The 21,525-nt window shown below is 52.7% G+C and overlaps 1 protein-coding gene across 2 annotated transcripts; it reads left to right on the top strand.

The window, feature by feature from the left end:
* The first annotated feature begins 237 nt into the window (after positions 1–237).
* KCNN4 (potassium calcium-activated channel subfamily N member 4) lies at positions 238–16,212 on the top strand. 2 transcript variants are annotated; one of them, XM_049900114.1, is made up of 9 exons: positions 238–681; positions 3,889–3,984; positions 5,587–6,014; positions 8,300–8,435; positions 11,078–11,188; positions 11,618–11,736; positions 12,302–12,371; positions 15,038–15,205; positions 15,663–16,212. In XM_049900114.1, the coding sequence occupies exons 1-8, from the start codon at positions 523–525 to the stop codon at positions 15,200–15,202; spliced, it is 1,284 nt and encodes a 427-aa protein (XP_049756071.1). In that variant the 5' UTR covers positions 238–522; the 3' UTR covers positions 15,203–15,205; positions 15,663–16,212. The 2 variants fall into 2 exon arrangements, with proteins under 2 accessions (XP_049756071.1, XP_049756072.1); XM_049900115.1 differs by lacking the exon at positions 15,663–16,212 and having other exon boundaries at positions 14,967–15,131.
* Positions 16,213–21,525: the final 5,313 nt, after the last annotated feature.

Consider the following 21,525-nt stretch of genomic DNA (forward strand, 5'->3'; position numbering starts at 1 on the left):
TGTGGCTGTGGGTTTCAGAGCTTGTCGGGAGTTGTGAGTCACCCTGTGGACATTGTGTTGTGTGGCTACGTGTGTTCGGTTCTGTCTCCTGCCATGTGAGCATTTATCACCCGGCACTGTGTTGTGTAGTGTCTGGGTGTGGCCGAGGGTAGGTGTGTATCACACACAGTATAGACAGACCCTTGTGTGTGATAAAGCCCACTGTGTATCATTGTGTGTCTCTCTCCACGTGGATAGACGCCTCTTCCTTGCTGTGCCCCAAGACACACCCTGGTCTCTCCTTGGTCTGGGAAGGGGGGTTGGGGAGCCTCCCCTTGCCCAGGGGCGTCCCTGGCCCCTCCCCTCCCTGCCCAGCCGTCACCACCCCCCAGAGGGCACAGTGTTCCACGGTGCCTCAGAGCCAGAGCCCCAGAAGGAAAGCAGCAGGCTGACGACCTGCAAGCCACAGTGGCTGCCCTTTGCCTGCTGCGAGGTGGGGGGCCCTGGGCGGGAAGCTGGCTGAGCCCCAAGACCCGGGGGGCCATGGGCGGGGAGGTGGTGCCGAGCCTGGGGGCCCTGTGGCGCCGAAAGCGCCTGCTGGAGCAGGAGAAGTGGCTGGCGGGTTGGGCGCTGACGCTGGCGGGAATTGGCATCGTACTCATGGTGCTGCACGCGGAGATGCTGTGGTTCGGGGGCTGCCCGGTGAGTGGAGCCCTGAAGCTGGGGCATTGGAGGCAGGGGCCAGGCCTCCTCGGTGTGAGGGAGGAGGGGCTAGGGGTCTGGGCTCCTGAGTGTGAGGGAGGAGGGGCTGGGGGTCTGGACTCCTGGGTCTGAGGGAGGAGGGGCTAGGGGACCCGGATTCCTGGGCCTGGGAGGGGGCTGGGGGCTAGACTCCTGGGTCTGAGGGAGGAGGGGACAGGCTGGGGACTCATGGGTCCGAGGGAGGAGGGGGCTAGAGACTGGAACTCTTGGGCCTGAAGGAGGAAGGAGCTAGGAAATGGACTCTTGTGTCCTGAGAGAATTAGATGCTGGGGACCCACTCTGTAAGAAAAAGGGAACGGCATCACAGTGTCTCAGTCTTTGAAGGTGTCTAGATGACTGAAGGTCCAGGACCCCTGGAGTCTTGAGTCTCCCAAGGGCAGATTAGGGGAGAAGTAGCCCAAGCTTGGTGAAAGGAGGGTGGGAAGAAAAACTACTTCTTCCAGTAGGGGGAGGTTCCTCGGTCCTTATCTAACCTCTAACGTTTACCCATTGCCTCAGCGGCCAAGGGCAGAGCCCAGAAGAAACTGGCTCTGGGTGGAGGTGGGAAGTAGAAAATAAGTTCACCTCCCCCCATTTCCAACATTAAGGGGCTCAATTTCCTGTAGAATCTATGTGCTACTTAGTCTGGGAAATAATGGAGAGGTAGGTTTATAGAAGCCTGGACTCCTGGGTCTAAGGGAAGAGGAGGCTTGTGGCCTGGACTCCTGGGTCTGAGGAAGGAGGGGCCTCAGAGACTCTTTGAGGATGAGGGAACAGACTCGGAGGATGCTGGTGAGTGGGGAGGAAAAGGGCAAGTGGAGACAGGACAGGTCTCAGCAGATTCTAGCACATTTCAGCTCTGGTCAGGACAGCAATGGGGGCAAAGGTCTTGAGGACAGAGATCAGAATCAGGGGCTTATGGGGATAGCAGAATTGCTCGACAGGAGAGAAGGGGTTGGAGACTTGTCTGGGGTGAGAGTTGGGAACTGGGCTGGAGCTGCACCCAGTTTGAAGATTAGTTGGAAGGGCCCCAGGAGGACTGAGGCTCAGGCTGGGTTTAGGGGTGGGAGAGGCGGGCAGCTCTGAAGTGCCACACGGATGTCAGGGCAGGCTGGCTTCCTCTGGCCAGACTGTCCAAGGCAAGGGCAGCGGGCACTGGGGGGGTGGGGGTGGGGCCGCTGAAGTCCATGCCAACAGGAAGCATGGCCAGGGCCTGCCGGCCTCTCCCACGCTCACTACCCACCCAGCAGAGGAGGTGGGGGCATGGTGCCCTGGCAGATGGGAGGGGGCACAAAAGTCCTTCCTGCCCCATCCCCACCCTCCACCTTCTCTCCTCTTGTTTCTTCCTTCCCTCCATTACCTGCCAGGCCACTGCCTCCAGCTTTGGGACTTTGAGGATGCTGCTGCCTCAGTTTCCTCACCTGTAAACTGGGTGCAAGGGTCAAAATACATGACTCTAAGGGTCCTCCTCAGCCCCCTCTCTAGGGATGCCTTGGTAACATCCATGTCCCCTCCCCACCTCCATCTCAACCTAATGGGCTCATTTTACTGGGACCCAGACACCTGCTCTCCAAGGGGAGGGGCTGAGGGGAGGCAGTTGCCAAACCCTGGGGGCACACAGAGGTACTGGCACCGGTGGGGCAGAGGGCGAGGGATGAAGGGAGGTACAGAGAGGCAGAGACTGAAAGAGACAGAGATAGAAAGAGATAGAGAGTCAGATGGAGAAAAAGCCAAATGGAGAAGAGAGAGAAGGAGATGGAGGAAAGACCATGAAACCCACCAGGGAGAAACACCTCAAAACCCAAATACAGACAGAAGCAGAAACATCCCCAGAGATGCGGAAATTCAGAGCCAGGAGTATGGGCCAAAAATGCAGACAGGTCCAGGATTTGGGGGGCAGAGGAACTGGAAAAGTAGAGACAGCCACAGGGAGGTGAATTGCATGGGGGAGGAGGGGGGAGTGTGGGTGTGTCTAGTGGAGTGGAGGTTGAGAAACACTAAAGAAAGAGACAGGGAACCTGGGAGCCAGAGAAGGATGAAGGGTGTGGGAGAGGGCTGGGGACAACAGTCCCATTGTTCAGAGTGGGGGGCAGGGAGCGGGTAGGCCCCCTGCAGCAGGAAACTGGCCCTTTTCCCCTGCTCAGAGGCTGGGCCCTGGCCAGGCCAGGGGAGCTAACATCCGTCTTAGAAGAAACAGGTGTTGGGCTCAGCATGGGAACTCAGGTGGCCCCCTCCCCTTGACAACACCCCCCAGACAGGAACCCACCCACTTCTCCCTAGAGAATCTAGGGGTCCCCCCACCAAAAAAGAAAAAAAAAAAAAAACCCACTGCCATCAAATGGATTTCAGCTCATAGCCACCCTATAGGACAGAGTAGAACTGCCCCCATAGGGTTCGCTGGTGGATTTGAATCACTCTAAATCCTACCCTCCAGAATTCTAGATTCTTCCAAGGTATTGCCACACAAAGAGAGGAAAAAAAATTACTTCTCCGTGGTTTCTGGAGGCCCTGTGCTTCCGGCCAGATCTGCCCTGGGCTTAGAGCCAGGAGGAAGGGCAGGAGGGAGGGGAAGAGACACAGGGGGAAGGACTGGGGGGGCCACTCTGAGCTGGGGCTGGGGTCTCAGGGACTCAGCCCCCTGGATGAGATCAGGGCAGAGTGTCATTCATTCCTTGGAGACTGAGTGGTAGTTTCTAGGCCCCTCTGGAATTGGGTATAGGGGTGTTAAAGCTGGTTGTCAAGGCAGGACTAGCTGGGCAAGAAAGGAAGGGGAGGGGGCATTCTCTAGAGGCCAGATGTCTGTTTCTAGATACCCTCTCCCCACCTCATCAGGGCTGAGGAACTATTTTTGGTGGGAAGGGGGCTGGGGAATTAAGAAGAAAATAGGAGTTTCAAGGCTTCCCTTCAGAGGTGTAGGTCTTAGGAATAGAGCTGCAGAGGAGGGTGGACACTGGCATCTGGGACAGGGTTGTCTACTTAGGAAGGAAGAGGTCACTCTTCCTGGGGACCAGATGATGGTTTTGAGACATCAGGAGGAGCCGTTTTACATGGAGAAAGAGGCTAGGAAATTGGGAATTGAGAAGGGATGGAAGTTTTGAAGGAAAAGACAGGGAAAAGGCCAGGTGGAGACCTGGAATCTCACCCCCTTTTTCTATCCCTCCCCAACAGTGGGCACTCTACCTGTTCCTGGTTAAATGCATGATCAGCATTTCCACCTTCTTGCTCCTTTGCTTTATCGTGGCCTTTCACGCCAAAGAGATCCAGGTAGGACAAACCCTGCCTCTAAGCCCCTTCCTCGCTCCCCCGTAGCCCCCACCATGCCCTGTCAGCTTACACTTTCCATCCTCCTTTCATCCTCCTCCTCCTCCTGGGCGGAGTAATGAGGTTCCTCCACCTTGAGATGTGTCCACACCCTCCCCCATCAGGATGGGATGAACCACAGACAGACAGACAGACAGACAAAGCCACCTGAGGCAGCCCCAGCCTTCCTGCACCTGCAGCCCCCAGCCTCCCCTTGCACACTGCCCAGCCCTTCCAGCTCCCCCATTTCCTCTGATTCATACCCAGGGATCTCTCCACAGGTCCCTAGCAGCCTCACCTTGGGCCTCACCTCCCAGATCCCTGTCCTCCATCCCTTAAAAAAACCGAAATCAAACCCAGTGCCGTCGAACCGATTCCGACTTATAGCTCCATCCCTCGTTCACCATCAGTCCCAGACCCAAGCAGCCTAAAATCCCAGCGCTGTGTTCACAGGACCCTCGCTACTCCTGACTCTCCCCCTGCCCAGCCAATCTCCCCCAGACCCAAGAAGCCTTCTCATCCATAGCCCCCCATCTCCCCAGACATTCGACTCCCCACTTTCCCCCTCCAGCCTCATCCCCCAAATCCCATCCCCCATCTCTCCAGATTCTGTTGCCCTGCACCCCTTTCCCTCTTTCCCCTACCCTCCCAATGCCTTCCCATATAAAATGGGGATTATTGGCCAGGCGTGGTAAAGCCAGAAACCCTGGTGGCGTAGTGGTTAAGTGCTACGGCTGCTAACCAAAAGGTCGGCAGCTCGAATCCCCCAGGCACTCCTTGGAAACCCTGTGCTGCAGTTCTACTCTGTCCTATAGAGTCCCTACGAATCGGAATCTACTCGACGGGAACGAGTCTTGGTTGATGGTAAAGTCCACCTCAGCATCTGACATACAAGAGGTGCTCAGTAAAAAGTACACATTATCATTAATAACAATCATTCCAGCAGTTAAGTAACCTGGGTTTGTAGCCCAGCTGTGCCACTGCCCAACTGAGGGGCCGGGAGCAAATCCTCTCTGGGCCTTGGTTTCCTTCTCTGTAAAATGGGGGTAAGGATCGTCAAATCTCATAGTGTTGTGACATTCACTGAGTTACTCCACATAAAGGATGGAGACATGTTAGCCCAGCACGTCTAACGTGCCTGCTAAATGTTAGCTATTGGTACTGCTAGTATTATTAGTATCACAATTACTGCCCGTGCCCCAAAAGACAGGGGTAGGAGGGGGCTCCAGGGATGCGGAATTTGGGCTCCACTGAGGCACCCAGGTTCTGCCTATGTTGTTCACGCTGCATCCTCAGCACACGAAACAATGCCAGCCACACCGTAGTTGCTCAATAAGTGTTCATGGCCTGGAAATTCTGCAAGTGGACTGAAACTTGGGGGGCATGGAGTACGGAGAGATGTCTTCCTGAGGCTCTGCTCCTCTTTCCCCCCAAACCTCCCCAGCCCCCATCTCTGCACTGTCTCCTCCCCACCCGCCTCCGGGGCCAGAGTGCCCCCCTTATCTGGCGGTGCAGGTGGGCCGGCTGTGGCCTGATGCCAGCTCCCTGTCCGACCCCTCCCCGCAGCTGTTCATGACCGACAACGGGCTCCGGGACTGGCGCGTGGCGCTGACCGGGCGGCAGGCGGTGCAGATCGTGCTGGAGCTGGTGGTGTGCGGGCTGCACCCGGCGCCCTTGCGGGGACCGCCTTGCACGCAAGGCGCGGGCTCGCCGCGGGGGGCGGCGCAGAGCTGGCCCGGCTTCCTGAGCCAGGAGGAGGCGCTGCTGTCGCTGGCCATGCTGCTGCGCCTCTACCTGGTGCCCCGCGCTGTGCTTCTGCGCAGCGGCGTCCTGCTCAACGCTTCTTACCGCAGCATCGGCGCCCTCAACCAAGTCCGCTTCCGCCACTGGTTCGTGGCCAAGCTGTACATGAACACGCACCCCGGCCGCCTGCTGCTCGGCCTCACGCTTGGCCTCTGGCTCACCACCGCCTGGGTGCTGTCGGTGGCAGAGAGGTGAGACTGCTAGAGGCCCTGGAGCTGCAGCCAGCCACCCACTGCCGCCCTGTACGGTGGCACAGGTTGGGAGCCAAGCAGTGGAGAAAGCTCACATTTTCCATTCTCATCCTCCTGGCTGAGGTCTGTCCACACCCTCATCCACTGGGCTGAGGAACCAATCGGCCAGCCCCAGCCCTTCCTCCACCTGCGGGCTCCCGTCTCTTGGCCGCATACACAGACCTTAGGAAGCCCTTCCCTTCCGGCTCCCGGGCCTCCCCTGCCTCAGGTCTCCAGACATCTGTTCAGGCTCCAAACCCAGCCGCTGGCACCTGGCAGGGATTGCATCCGTCTAAGAGGAAACGGAGCCTTTTCAGAATTAGCACAGAGCAGAGGCGTAGGGAGGGGCTGTTAGAGAGGGGCATTCGTCCCCGGGGGCAAGTCCTAGCAGGCACCGGATAAGGCCTGCCGGCGAATCACGCCCCCCACCCCAACCCGGGTCGAAGAGGCCAGCGGGGAGAGGGTGCAAATTTGAGATTGCCCTTGGGCGCTTGTTACCCTTGCTAAAAAAAAATTTGGTAAAAGGACACTGTAGGTGCTAGAAGTGACCCTGGAATGGGAGTAATTAGGGACTGCTTGGAAGAAAACCCTATAGAGCAGTTCCACTCTGTAATACATGGGTTCGCCATGAGTCAAAATTGACTCCACAGCAGTGGGTTTGGTTTTTGGTTTTGGGGGTTAAAGAATTCCCTGTAGGGATTGGGATCCAATTCTAGGCTGCCTGGTAGATCCTGATACTGGCTGGATCTGTGCCCTTTCAGGGCTTCAATTTCTCTCTCCCAGAGAAAGAAATCGTGGAGAGTGTTAGCCAGTGGTTCTCCAAGTGTGATTCTGGGGCCAGCACCCTCACCTGGGAACTTGCTGCAAATGCACATTCCCAGGCCCCACCCAGACCTACTGAATCAGAAACTCTGAGGGGTGGAGCCCAACAATCTGTTTTAACAAGCCCTCCAGGTGATTCTGTTGTCTGTTCATGTTTGAGAAGCTCTGGTTTAGTGTATCTGGCCAAGAGCAAGAACAGCTGGCTTCAGGCCTTGCCTCCGGTTGTCTGTGTGACTGCTCACCCTCTCTGCGCCTCAGGTTCCTCTTCTGCAAAATGGGTGTCAAATCCCATCAGGTTTAAAGTCTCCCTGGCAATTTTAATCTTTGGTGGTTTTTCAACTCTTTCACCTCCCAGGATCTCAGTTTCCCCAATTTGGAAATTGCTCAGGATCAGTTTCCCTCTTGAAAAATGGAAGAACAGGAAAGGAGTCAAAGTCCACAATCCTAAGGCCAAAACCAAACCAAACCTGTTGTGGTCAAGTGAATTCCGACTCAGCGACCCTATAGAACACAGTAGAGCTGCCCCATAGGGTTTCCAAGGAGCAGCTGGTGGATTCAAACTGCCGACCTTTCAGCAGCCGTAGCTCTTAACCACTGTGCCACTAGGGCTCTCGTCCCAAGGCAGAAGTCCTAAAACTTGAATGCACTTGGGATGGGGGGGGATGAGTAGAAGGGCCTGTTAACAGTGCAAATTCAGGGCCCACCCCCAAGGATTCTAATTCAGTGGATCTGAGGTGGGGCCCCTGAGGCTCTGGGTGGCACAAAGTGCATAGCAGAAAGGTTGGCAGTTCAAATCCACCCAGAGGCGCCTCGGAAGAAAGACCTGTCAATCTGCACCCATAGAGAGTACAGTCAAGAAAACCCCGTGGAGCTGTTCTTCTCTGTAGCACATGGGGTCGCCACGAGTCGGAATCGACTCAACAGCAATGGGTTTGGTTTGGTTTTTAGCTTCTATAAAGTGAGGGGAAAGAAGGGCAGAGTTTCAACAAACCTTTTTGGTTCCAACTTTTTCTTTACTATAGGGCCACCTTTAGGTCACACAGCAGCTTTGTGAAAGTTAGAAAAATGCACCCCTTCCTCTGGGTGGATGCAGCCTCTGCCAGGGTCTGACAAGTGGACGTCGGGCTGGGTTTTTGTCCCGCTTGCCCCCTCAACCACGCACTTTGAATTTGGCAGCCATAGACAGGCTTTGGAATTGGCCAGACCAAGGTTCAAACCCCACAGCCCAGAGAGGTTGAGCATCTTGCCCAGGTTGAACAGCAAAGGGAGGATGCCCAAAGCTCAGAACTTATTGTTTTTTTGGGGGGGGGGGAAGGGAGGTCTAGGTGCTTCTTGGGGCTGTGGGAGCATACTGAGGGGAAGGGTAGTAAGCATATAAAAACCCCTGGGGCAGGGTTTCAGAACTAACCCACCTTTCCCCATAGACAGGCTGTTAATGCCACTGGTCACCTTTCGGACACGCTGTGGCTGATCCCCATCACATTTCTGACCATTGGCTATGGGGACGTGGTGCCGGGCACCATGTGGGGGAAGATCGTCTGCCTCTGCACCGGGGTCATGGTGAGTACAGCCCCCTCAGGGACCCTAAGCCTATCTCAAACTACTCATCCCCTAGGCCCAAGGGGACGATGGAGCCAGTACAGGCTTTCAGGGATACCCCCGAGAAACTCAAATGTCCAGACCCTTCACCTCCATAGCCCACTTCCTTACCAGGACCAAGACATCCAGCCCCATTTCCTTTTCATATTCACAAACCCAGCCCTCACATCCTTGCTTTCTCCAGAACCTAGGACCCCAGCCCTCATCCTCCTGAGGGACCCAGGTCACTGACTTCCCAGCCCCATTTCCTTCCAGAATTCAGGATTCCAGTCCCCAGCCTCATCAAGGCTCAGGCACCCTGGTTTCTCAGTCCTAGGCTCCTCCAGCCAACAATAAGCCAGCTGCTGTTGAGTCAATTCCAACTCATGGGGATCCTATGTGTGTCAGAGTAGCACTGTACTCCATAAGATTTTCAGCGGCTGCTTTTCTAAAGTAGATCACCAGGCCTTTCATCCAAGGCACCTCTGGACGGACTCAAACCACCAATCTTTCCTTTAGCAGCTGAGCACATTAACTGTTTGCACCACCCGGTGACTTCTAGGCTTCTTCAGGACCTAGGAATCCTGCCTCTCAACCCCCAGCCATTGTGAGACCATAGAATTTAGTCATCAAGAACATGCCTGAGGTCCCAGGCTACCTGGGTTCAAATCTTGCTTCTGCCACTGCCTAGCTGGAGGACCTTAAGCAAGCCACATAACCTCTCTGTGCCTCAGTTTCCTCATCTGTAAAATGAGGATGACAGTGCCAGTGTATTCCTCATGAGGTTGCTGAAATCAAATGAGTTAAACCAGGTAAAGGACTTCAAACAGTCCCTGGCACACAGGAAGTGCCCAGTTAATGGAGACGGGGGACAGTTGTGATAGTGTTGGTCCCAGGCACCCAGCAGCCCCAACTCCAACTCTTGTGCCCTCAAGGACTAAGGCAGAGGCTCTCCAACCCCAGACTCCAGCCTTTTCCCCAGATTCTGCCTCCTCCTGATTCCAGCTATCCGTCCCCTTTTTCCTGTAGACCCAGGCATCCAGCTTCCCCCACCCAGCCCCTATCCCCCTCTCGGACCCAGCACCCAATGCCTTGGCCTTCACTTCCCTGTGAGAGATCATCCCCTTTACCCTCAGGGACCCAAGCCACCAGCCCCCAGCCCTCAGCGCTGATGTTGTCCCAGGATAACCAAAGAATGACATGTTGAAATGTGTACCCCACAATGGTGAGTCTCAGGGACTAGGGAAGTGGGGCAGAGACCCAGCCTGGGAGACACTCCCAAAGAAAGGGTCAGTGACCTTTGTTTAACAAAAAAAACTTGAGACCTAGAGAGAGAGCGGTTTGCACTAGAGTTCATAGCCAGCTTCAGGCCAAGAACTTCCATGGCTCAATGGAATATAATAGCTACCTTTTACTGAGCACATACTCTCTGCCAGGCTCTGTTCTAACCACTTTCCAGGGGCTAACTCATGGAATCCACAGAGTAACAGTGTGAGGGGATGCCCATTTTACAGACAAGAAACTGAGGCACTGAGCCTCAGTTGTTCAGAGCTGGGACCGGAAGTCAGGCAGTCCCCAGAGCCAATGTTTCTAAACATCCAAGCTCTGAGAGGTCAAGAGCCGAACACGTGGTGGGGGGAGATGCTTCAGAGGAAGAGTCATTCCACCCCAAGGAGAAATGAGCAAGGGTCACAGGGCCATTGGAATTTGATGGGGCCCTGAAAGATGGAAGAAGTCCTTAGATGGTGCAAACAGTTTGCCATCAGCTACTAACTAAAAGGTTAACAGTTCGAGTCCACTAAGTGGAAGAAAGGCCTGGCGATCTGCTTCCATAAAGATTACAGACAAGCAAGCCCTATGGCGCTAAGCTCTAGTCTGTAACAAATGGAATGAGTTGGAATTGACTTGACGGCAACTAGTTCGGTTGTGTGTTTTGATTTTTTTTTTTTTTTTGAAGGCTTCAAGGCCTTGGGAGGAGGGAGGGTGCTCGGACCAAGGTGCTTGGGCAAATGAGGCAGAATATGGCCAGGGCTGTGAGTTGTCTGGGAGGTAGGTGGGGTGAGGAGGCAGCAGGGAGTGGAAGGCCTTGAATGCCGGGCTAAGAAGTTCGGGGCAGTGAGAGCCTAGAAGGAGATTAGAGTGTGGCGGCAGGGTCATAACTGGGTGTTAGGTCCCTCTGGGGTCGGGGTGGGTGCAGTGGGAGGCCAGAGATGGTCCAGGAGGGAGAGGACAGGGCCAGACCTGGGGGAGAGGCCAGTAAGGGTGGGAGGAAGGTGAGGGCACCTTGGTGATCAAAGTGGCAGGACCTGATGACCAACTGGATGTGAGAGGAAGGGGTATTGAGGGACCTGAGGTCCGCCCCCACGCAGGACCACCCCTCCTCCCCTCACACCCCTAACAAAAGTGGAATTCTGATGGTGTGAACACAAGGCACCGGATTTGGCTTGGGACATATGTGGTTTCCGATCCTAGCCCCCTCACTTCCAAACTGCGGTACCTTGGTCCCCTCTCTCCTCAGTCTGCTTGTCCACCAGTTGGGAATGGTCATACCTAGTAGAAGGGTTCAAGGAGAGATAGTGTACAGGGCTGGCCCACAGGCCCCACGGTGCCTGCTGTGCCCACAGGGGGTCTGCTGCACAGCCCTGCTGGTGGCCGTGGTGGCCCGGAAGCTGGAGTTTAACAAAGCGGAGAAGCACGTGCACAACTTCATGATGGACATCCAGTATACCAAAGAGGTGAGAGTGGGCCGGCAGCGCCTGGAGAACACCTCCTCCACCAAGGCCCTAGCCCTTCCTCCCTTAGACCCAGGAGTCCAGGCCCCCAGCCCCTCCTCTCTCAGACCCAGGAGTACAGCCCCCAGCCCCCTCCTCCCTCACACCCAGGAGTCCAGGTCCCAGCCCCCTCCTCCCTCACACCCAGGAGTCCAGGTCCCTGCCCTCTCCTCCCTCAGGCCCAGGAGACCAGGTCCCAGGCCCCCCCCAGACCCAGGAGTCCAGATCCCAGCCCTCTCCTCCCTCACATCCAGGAGTCCAGGTCCCTGCCCTCTCCTCCCTAGGCCCAGGAGACCAGGTCCCAGCCCCCTCCTCCCTCACACCCAGGAGTCCAGGACCCAGCCCCCTCCTCTCTAGCCCTATCTTCACTGAGGCTGTGCCACCTGCCCCCAGATGAAAGAGTCCGCTGCCCGAGTGCTGCAAGAGGCCTGGATGTTCTACAGATATACACACAGGAAGGACTCTGGAGCTGCCCGTAGGCATCAGCGCAGGCTGCTGACTGCCATCAGCACGTGAGGGCTTCTCTGTGTGCGCAAGTCCATAGCTCCTCTCTGCATGGTGTGGGCGTGCGCCTATGTCGGGACACCCACAGTGGGGCAGAACACACATCTGCTCGGATCTGACCGTGACTTTTTTTTTTAGATTGTATTAGATCTATTTAGATTGTATTAGATCTATCGTTATGTAACAAATTACCTCCAAATTTCACAGTTCAGATCAACACACGTTTATTATCTCCTAAGGTTTCTGAGGGTCATGAATCTAGCAGCAGTTTAACTGGGAGGTTCTTGCTTAGCTCCCTGCATGAGGTTGCAGGCTGGATCTGCATGGTGTATCTGTGTGTGTCTCAGTATCTGTGGGTCTGTGCCCTCTCTCTGGGTGCCTGGTTACCTGGGTCTCTACCAGGGACGGGCCCAGGGATGCAACCATGGCCTCCCACCCCTTGGCTCTCTGGCGATGTTTCCTTTGTACTGTACCTGTGTGGGTCTCTTCTCCCCTTATCCCGCCCACGAGTTCAGGCCACATCTGTGGACCAGGCTTTTAGGAGAACTGACCCCCTACTTACTCTTCCCACAGGTTCCGCCAGGTGCGGCTGAAACACCGGAAGCTCCGGGAACAAGTGAACTCCATGGTGGATATCTCCAAGGTACCGGGAGTCCTGTGGGAGGGGGTCTGGAAGAAGGGTGGGCTGGGGTGGCTGCAGGGAAATCTAGCCTAGACTGGGGAGTATGGGCAAGGGCCTGGCACACACGGGAACTCAACAAACATTTATGGTTGAATAAATGATTGAACGAATGATGCAATACAGTTTCTTAAACTCATTTAAGGCACAAAAAGCCAAAAGCCAAACCAGTTGCCACCGAGTCACCTCTGACTCATGGTGACCCGTGTGTGTCAGAGTAACACTGTGCTCCACAGGGTTTTCAATGGCTGATTTTTCAGAAGTAGGTCACCAGGCCTTTCTCCCAAGGTATTTTGGATGGACCGTTTGGTTAGCAGCCGTTCGCACCATCCAGGGACCATTTAAGGTCCTTTTAAACGAAGAAAAAAAAAAAGAAGAAAAGAAATTGCACAAAAAATCCCAGTGTCTGTTTTCATTGTCAAGTTATTTACTAAAACAAAACCAAGCCCATTGCCAAAGAGTGGATTTCAACTCATAGCGACCCTGTAGGACAGACTAGAACTGCCCTGCAGAGTTTCCAAGGCCGTAACCTTTATGGAAGCAGACTGCCACGTCTTTCTCCCGCAGAGCGGCTGGTGGGTTCAAACCGCCGACCTTTCAGTTAACAGCTGAGTGCTTAACCACTGCACCACCAGGACTCCTTAAGTTACTTACATGTGGACAGCTATAAAACTCCTTCCAGCTAGACTCATATAACAATAAAACCCAAAGCAAATTTACAAATCAAGTTCAAACATAAACGGCAAAACCAGTAAAATTCAAATTTTATAACAACCTCGATAGAAACACTGCTGACATTGTTTTAGTAAAGCCCAATCTCTGCTGTTATCTTGGAGGGTGTGCCCAAGGCCACAGGTGCGGCCACAGGTGCTGCCACAGGTGCTTCTATGCAGGGCAAGCTGGCCTGGGAGAACTTGGCTCTGCCACCTCTTTCTTCTTCTGTGACCACTTGATTCTGCAAGCACTCGGGGACGGGGATGTCACACCCCTTTGGCTTGGCTCACGGCACCTTTGGCTTATCTGGTGGCCTTTGGTTTTTCTCAGTAGTCTGCAACAATTCAAACAGTGGTAAACACGGTCACAGAGGCAGAACCCAAAACGGCAGGACAGGTTTGGTGAGAAGGTGGTGGCCCAGATCTGCCGGAAATGGCAAGTTGTAATTTCTGAAGATTATCAAGCCAAAAATGCAGAATTGAAAAATTTCCATCAAGGAAAAAAAAAAAGAATTTCCGTAGATAGTTCACAAACTGCTGAGGGTAAAGCTCTGACTGTAGTGAAAGGGCTATGTGAACTTTAAAATCAATTATTCATCAATTCCAGAAATATTTAATGAATACGTACTGTGTCTGCCTTGGAAGAAGTACAGCCAGAATGTTCCTTTAGAAGCAAGGATCTCACTTTGGACGTGCTATCAGGAAGGATCAGTCCCTGGAGAAGGACGTCATGCTTGGTTGAGTAGAGAGCCAGAGAAAAAGAGGAAGACCCTCAAGGAGATGGATTGATATGGTGGCCACAACAACGGGCTCAAGCTAACGATTGTGAGGATAGTGGAGGACGGGGCAGTGTTTCGTTCTGTTGTGCATAGGGTCGCTATGGGTCAGAATCGACTTGACAGCACCTAAAAACAACTACACAGGAGGCCTGGATTCCATTCCCAGCCAACGCACCTCATGTGCAGCCACCCCTCATCTGCTGCTGGAGGCTTGAGTGTTGCTATGATGCTGAACAGGTTCGAACGAAGTTTCCAGACAGGAATAAAGGCCTACTGATCTACTTCTAAAAATCAGCCAGTGACAACACTATGAAGCACAAGGGTCCAATCTGCAACCGATCCTGGGGATGGTGCGTGCGGGACTAGGCAGTGTTTTGTTCCATTGTGTGGGGGGTTGCCATGAGCCGAAGGCTGATTCGACTGCGGCTAACAATCATGCTCTAGGCTCAGTTCTAGGTGCTGCCTCGGGCATGTCATTTAATTGTTCTGGGCCTCAGTTTCCTGCCCTGTACAATGGGAACAGAATTCCTACTCCCCATGGCTTTTGGGAGGATTATAAACCATGCAAGTAGTCCTGGTGCTGTGGTGGTTAAGCACTTGGCTGCTAACCTAAAGGTTGGCGGTTCAAACCCACCAGCGGGTCCATGGGAGGAAGATGTGGCAGTCTGCTTCCATGAACGTTGCAGCCTTGGAAACTCTATCGGGCAGTTCTACTCTATCCTGTAGGGTCCCTATTGACTTGACAGCAACAGGCTTTTGTTTGTTTTTGATTTATAAACCATGCATGAAAAAGCACCTGGCAAAGTAGCTGGGACGTAGTAGGAGGTCAGTGGTAACTGTTATCATTAGAATAATTCTCAAAAACCTGTGTTGTTATCTGCTGTTGAGTTGATTCCAACTCATGAGGACCCCAGGTACGCAGAGTAGAGCTCCCCCGGCAGGTTTTCAAGGCTGTGATCTTTCCGAGGCAGATCGCCACGCCCTTGTATTCTAAGACACCTCTGGGTGGGTTCGAACCACCAATCTTTCAACAAGTAGTCGAACGCTTGACCTTTTGCGCCACCCAGGGACTACTAAATAGATGCTGGCTCCATTGCCCACCCGGCCTGCTGACCCTCGACCCTCTCTGCCTGCCCAGATGCACATGATCCTGTGTGACTTGCAGTTGGGGCTGAGCAGCTCCCACCAGGCCCTGGAGAAGCGCATGGACACCCTGGCAGGAAAGCTGGACGCCCTGACTGAGCTGCTCAGCACTGCCCTGGGGCCACGACAGCTTCCAGAATCCAGCCAGGAGGCCACATAGCTGGTGAGGGGGCTGGGACTCAGGCAGGAAGGTGTTCTGGAGGGAATGCCGGTGACCAGCACCCTGTGTGGCTAAGGGGGTGGGGCGTGGCCCGGAGACAAGGTCACCCTTGGTCTTCCGCTCCAGCTGTCTGGAGGAAAGGCATCTGAGTTTGGAGCTGGACTGGCAGGAAAGGAAGGAGACGGTCATTCTGCCTGCACTGACCCTCATTGCCCCTCTCTCATTTTCTTTGCTTGGCTTCTGTCTCTCTCTGCCTGTCCCTGGGCTCTGTCCATCCTATGCCTTTGTCAAAATGCCACCTGCACCCTGGTCTCTTGGTGTCCGGGGACATGGACCCTCTCCTCCGTCCATCTCTGCCCCCTGGTCTTTGTCTGCCTCCCCCTTGATGTGCCCCCACTGTCGCTCTCCCTGGTTTCTGCCCTGCCTGTCCACCTATCTCTCTGTTTTTCTGTCTCCCCAGAACTGATGGAGGAGGAATCAGACTACTTGCCCGGGTGATGAGGTGAAGGACATCCGCCTTGCCACTCCTGATCCAGCCCCTCCCACCTCAAGTGTGAGGACTGAAGGGGCCCACCTGGGGGTGGGTTGAGTCTCTGGTGGCTGCTGGAGGGGACACTGGCTGGAGGAGGAAGCCTTGGCCCAACCCTGCAGCCCCAAGTGGGAAAATGGTCGCCCTCCCCCTACACACTCATCAAAGACTTTCTCATTATGCTGCTATAGACAAAGTTAGAAGCGGAAGTGTCTGGGGGTTGGGACTCCTGGGTCCTGGGGTAGGAGCTGGTTGGGTCCCTGGAGTCCTGAATCCTGGGGAGCCTCAGTTACCACTGGATGGCATAGCTCAAGGAACAAGGTCTGGGCTGATTTGAGGAGGCAGGAGGCGGTGCCCCCTAGTGGAAGAGCAAGGAAGACACCATTTTTCCAGAGCTGCAGAGATTATCTGGCAGGGGATGGGGGGCCAGCCTGCCAGTCCAGTCTCTGTTCTTGTACTTTGTAATAAATATACGACCAAGTCAGAAGTGGTTGCTGTTTCTTCTAAACACGTGCAGACTCCAAACAGACAGGTCATCCAGTGGAAAAACCTTGCCCTGACTCAACCTCCATTTCCCCTCCAAGTGTCCTCCCAGCTCTGCAGGCTGGGGAGTCCTTAACACCCTCCCCATGCAGGTCAGCTCCAAGGCTAAGAACAAGGGCTTCAGATTCAGACCAGTCAGGGTCCAAATCCTGGCTGTGTAACCTGGGACAAGTGGCTTCACTTTTCTGTACATTCTACCTCACCTGTAAAACGGGGCCTCCTGGCCCTGGTGGTGCAGTGGTTAAAGCTAGGCTACGAACCAAAAGGCCGGCAGCTCGAATCCACCAGCCGTTCCTTGGAAACCCTGTAGGGCAGTTCTACTCTGTCCTATAGGGTCACTATGAGTCAGAATGAACTTGGCAGCAACAGGTTTGAGTTTTGACCCACGGAACTATCGTGAAGATTAAAACAAGGAGCGGCGCAGAGGGTTGGGTACATGTGAGATACTTTATCATTTTATTATTGTCACCGGTTTTCACACACAATGCATGCCTGCCTGCCCTTTTTCTTTTTTCTGCTGCCTTTTTCCCCTCTAAGGAGCCCTGGTGGTGGTTAAACGCTTGGCTGCTAACCGAAAGGTTGTGGTTTGAACCCGTGGGTCACTCCTTGGGAGAAAGATGTGGCAGTCTGCTTCCGTAAAGATTACAGCCTTGGAAACCCTAGGGGGCAGTTCTGCTCTGTCCTATAGGGTCGCTGTGAGTCGGAATCCACTCTATGGCAATGGATTTGGTTTTGGGTTTTTTTTTTTTTTTTCCTCTACTCCCACCTCCACCAGAACCTAGATGGCAACTCACCATCAAGAGACTCACAGGAGACCCAAACCATCCCACACACCTGTTTCACATCTGTACCAGGGGAGCCTGCTAGATTCTGAAAGGAAAAGGGTAGGGGGTTGACGCTTACAGAAGCCCTGTGTGTGCCCAGCAATTCCATCCCTGCTTTCAATAAATCACCCCAACATGCTTCCCCCACCCCACTCCATCCCCATTGTGCAGATATAGAAACTGAGATTCCATGAGGAGCGGGGTCCAGGAAGCTGCAGGCTCCGGATTCACACCCAGCCCTCCCTCCCTGTCCCACCTGAGGTGAGTCAGGGGCAAGGTGGCCTTGAGCCTCAAACCCAGGTCTGACTTCACACAGTGGCTTTCTTGCAGTATGAGGGGCTGATTCATCCTCCAGGCAGGTGGGGGGTGGGGAGCCCAGTTTATGTGTCATCCTCTGCTGAGCTATCTTTGGATTTCCCTAAAAGTCCACAGTCAGCCTAGCCCCTCAGTCCTGGAAACTAAAGCGCGGCCCTCACCACCCACTGCCACAGGAAGCTTGCTCCTGCCCTCCTCTAGGTGCCAGCCCAGCTGGGAGTAAAATGTGGGGGCCTGAGACAGGAACAAGACCCCTGAAAACATCTTGAACACCTTCTGAAGGAAGTCCTTCTAGTTGTGTTGCCAAAATTTCCCACCATTTCTCATTCCTCAGGGACCACTCTGACCTTCTCCCCCTCTTCAGTTGGCACACTCCTTCCTCCTCCTCCTTTAAGCTGTCACCTCCTCCAGAAAGCCCTTTATGAAGCCCCTAGATGGGCCAGGTACCTCCCCTGGGCTCTCCCAGCCCCATGAACCTGTCCCTATCACAATAATAATATCGAGCCAAGCACCATGCTAAACCTTTGGCATAAACAAAATCCCTACAAAAGGAGCCAAAGTGGGTATTGTTCATCTCATTTTACAGATGAGGAAACTCAGGCACAGAGCAATTAAGAAGCCTGTCCAAAGCCACAGCAAAAGAGGCAGAGGAGCTGAGATTTGACCTGGGTAGACCCTGGGTGGCACAAATGGTTTGTGCTCGTCTACTAACCAAAAGGTTAGCAGTTCAACCCACGGAAGAAAGGCCTGGTGATCTGCTTCTGTAAAGATTAAAAACCCATTGCCGTTGAGTCAATTCCGACTCACAGCGACCCTATAGGACAAAGCAGAACTGCCCCATAGGGTTTCCAAGGAGTGCCTGGTGAATTTGAACTGCTGACTTTTTGGTGTGCAACCGTAGCTCTTAACCGCTACGCCACCAGGGTTTCCGAGTTACAGCCGAGAAAACTCTATGGGGCTCAGTTCTACTCTGTAACACATAAAAAAAGATACGATCACCATAAATCAGAATTGACTCAATGGCAACAGGCTTATCTTTTTTTTCAGCCTGGCTCCAGATCCCTTGCCCTCAGGCCCTGGCCCATGCAGGCACTCAGGCACCTTCACACAGTACTTTTTGTTTACTATTGTAACTTCCACGCCAAGGGCGTTGTATATGCAGGGCTTCAGTGAATAGCACTGAGTGTACACACTGAATACTTGGCAGGAAGCGAAGCACCTCGCCTTCTACTGCTCGTTGTGTTGGTTTCACCTGAGACAAGTTAAAACTGTTGCCATCGAGTAGATTCCGACTCATAGCAACACCATGTGTGTCAGAGTAAAACTGGGTTCCACAGGGTTGTTTTCAATGGTTGATTTTTCAGAAGATCACCAGGCCTTTCTTCTGAGGTGCTGGGTACACTTGAATCTCCAACGTTTCAGTTAGTAGCCAAGGGCGTTAATGATTTGTACCACCCAGGGACTTCCAGACAAGGTCAGAAGGGACTTTTTATTAAGAAACTGTGAAAACCCAGGAGGTCCCTAGCTTTGAATTTTCTCAGGTCTGCCGCCACCTACCTGCCCCCATTCTCCTCTGGGGCACTCTGATCCCAGCGCCCTCTCTTGGCACTTTTAACACTCCCTTTCTCACTGAATCAACGCTTCCTGCAGGTGCTGTGCCCCGTGATGCAGCTGCAGACCTGAATAAGGGGCCTCTGTCCTAGAGGGGCTCATTTTTCACTGACTTGGGCTACTTCCCTCTCCTACTTTTTCTCTTCCCCACACCCGTGGGAGGACTGGCAGGGAAAAAGGGGATGGGGCATGCCCGGGGCTAAACAGTCAGTTATGGGCTAAGGCTGGGGCCAGGCTCCAGACTCTCCCTTTCCATGCATCCCCACATGGCCCCCCTGAGGACCTTTTTAACACTCAGACATGATGGGGCTTCTTCCTCACTCTATATTCTTCCATGGCTCCCACCAGCCCTCCCGTCAAGGCCTACCTCCTAAGCCAAGCTCTTTTTTCCTTTGAAATCTAATTTACATGCAATAAAGTACGCACATTTTAAGTATTGTTGTTGTTAAAAACCCGGGGCCGTCGAGTCAATTTCGACTCATAGCGACCCTATAGGACAGAGTAGAACTGCCCCACAGAGTTTCCAAGGATGTTGTTGTTAGGTGCCATCAAATCGGTACAACAGAACAAAACACTGCCCGACCCTGTGCCATTCTCAAAATCGTTGCTGTCTGGCCCTGTTGTTGCAGCCACTCAGTCATTCCACCCCTTTGAGGGTCTTCCTCTTTTTAGCCAACCCTCCACTTTACAAACATGAATGTCCTTCTCCAGGAATTGGTCCCTCCTGATAACATGTCCAAAATATATGAGACAAGTCTCTCCATTCTCGCTTTTAAGGAGCATTTTTGCTGTACTTACCCCAAGACAAACTTGTTCATTCTTCTGGCAGTCCATGGTATATCCAGTATTCTTCGCCAAATGCCATAATTCAAAGGCGTCAATTCTTCTGTCCTCCTTATTCATCGTCCAGCTTTCACATGCATACAAAGTAATTGAAAACGCCATGACTTGGGTCAGGCACACTTTTGTCCTTACAGTGACATCTCTGCTTTTTAACACTTTAAAGAGGTTTTTTGCAGCAGATGTGCCCAATGCAATGTGTCCTTTGATTTTTTGACTGCTGCTTCCACGGGTGTTGATTGTGGGTCCAAGTAAAATGAAATCCTTGACAACTTCAGTCTTTTCTCTGTTTATCATGATGTTGCTTACTGGTCCACTTATCAGGATTTTTGTTTCCTTCATTTTGAGGTGTAATCTGTACTGAAGGCTGTGGTCTTTGATCTTCATCAGTAAGTGCTTCAAGTCTACTTCACTTTCAGCAAGCAAGGTTGTGTCAGCTGCATATAGCAGGTTGTTAATGAGCCTTCCTCCAATCCTGATGCGTCAATCTTCTTCATATAATCCAGTTTCTCAGATTATTTGCTCAGCATACAGATTGAATAAGTATGGTGAAAGGATGCAAACTTGATGCACAACTTCTCTGACTTTAAACCGTGCAGTCTCCCCTTGTTCTGTCTGAATGACCGCCTCTTGGTCTAAGTAAGTACAGGTTCTTCATGAACACAATTAGTGTTCCAGAATTCCCATCCTTTACGATGTTGTCCATAATTTGTTATGATCCACAGTTGAATGCCTTTGCATAGCCAATAAAACACAGGTAAATGTCTTTCTGGTATGTTCTGCCTTCAGCCAAGATCCATCTGACATCAGCAATGATATCCCTGGTTCCGTGACCTCTTCTGAATCCAGCTTGAATTTCTGGCAGTTTCCTGTCAATGTACTGCTGTGACCGCTTTTGAATGATCTTCAGCAAAATTTTACTTGTATGTGATATTAATAAGGTTGTTCAGTAATTTTCACATTCTGTTGGACCACTGTTCTTTGGAATAGGTACAAATATGTATCTCCTCCAGTCGGTTGGCCAGATAGCTGTTTTCCAAATTTCTTTGCATAGACAAGTGAGCACTTCCAGCGCTGCATCTGTTTGTTGAAACATCTCAATTGGTATTCCATCAATCTCTTCAGTGCAGCTTGGACTTCTTCCTTCATTACCATCGGTTGTTGATCATATGCTACCTTATGAAGTGGTTAATGTTGACCAATTCTTTTTGGTATAGTGACTGTGTATATTCCTTTCATCTTCTTTTGATGCATCCTGCATCGTTTAGTATTTTCCCCATAGAATCATTCACTATTGCCACTCAAGGCTTGAATTTTTTCTTCAGTTCTTTCGGCTTGAGAAATGCTGAGCGTGTTCTTTCCTTTCAGCTTACTAACTCCAGGTCTTTGCACATTTCATTATAATACTTGACTTTGTCATCTCGAGCTGCCCTTTGAAATCTTCTGTTCAACTCCTTTACTTCATCATTTCTTCCTTTCTCTTCACTACTCTGTGTTCAAGAACAACATTCAGAATCTCTTCTGACATCCATTTTGGTCTTTTCTTTCTGTCCTGTCTTTTTAATGACCTCTTGCTTTCTTTGTGTATGGTGTCCTTGATGTCATTCCACAATTTGCCTGCTCTTTGGTCATTACTCTTCAAATCTATTCTTGAGATGGTC

This window comes from Elephas maximus, chromosome 11 (assembly GCF_024166365.1).
Source record: "Elephas maximus indicus isolate mEleMax1 chromosome 11, mEleMax1 primary haplotype, whole genome shotgun sequence".
Lineage (NCBI taxonomy): Eukaryota > Metazoa > Chordata > Mammalia > Proboscidea > Elephantidae > Elephas > Elephas maximus.

What these genes read in the sequence shown, in the direction of transcription:
- KCNN4 (XM_049900114.1), top strand. Translation starts at nt 523, where the DNA reads ATGGGCGGGGAGGTGGTGCCGAGCCTGGGGGCCCTGTGGCGCCGAAAG. An exon ending in TTCACGCCAAAGAGATCCAG is followed by an intron (nt 3,985 to 5,586) that starts GTAGGACAAACC and finishes CCCTCCCCGCAG; the next exon opens with CTGTTCATGACCGACAACGG. An exon ending in ACATCCAGTATACCAAAGAG is followed by an intron (nt 11,189 to 11,617) that starts GTGAGAGTGGGC and finishes ACCTGCCCCCAG; the next exon opens with ATGAAAGAGTCCGCTGCCCG.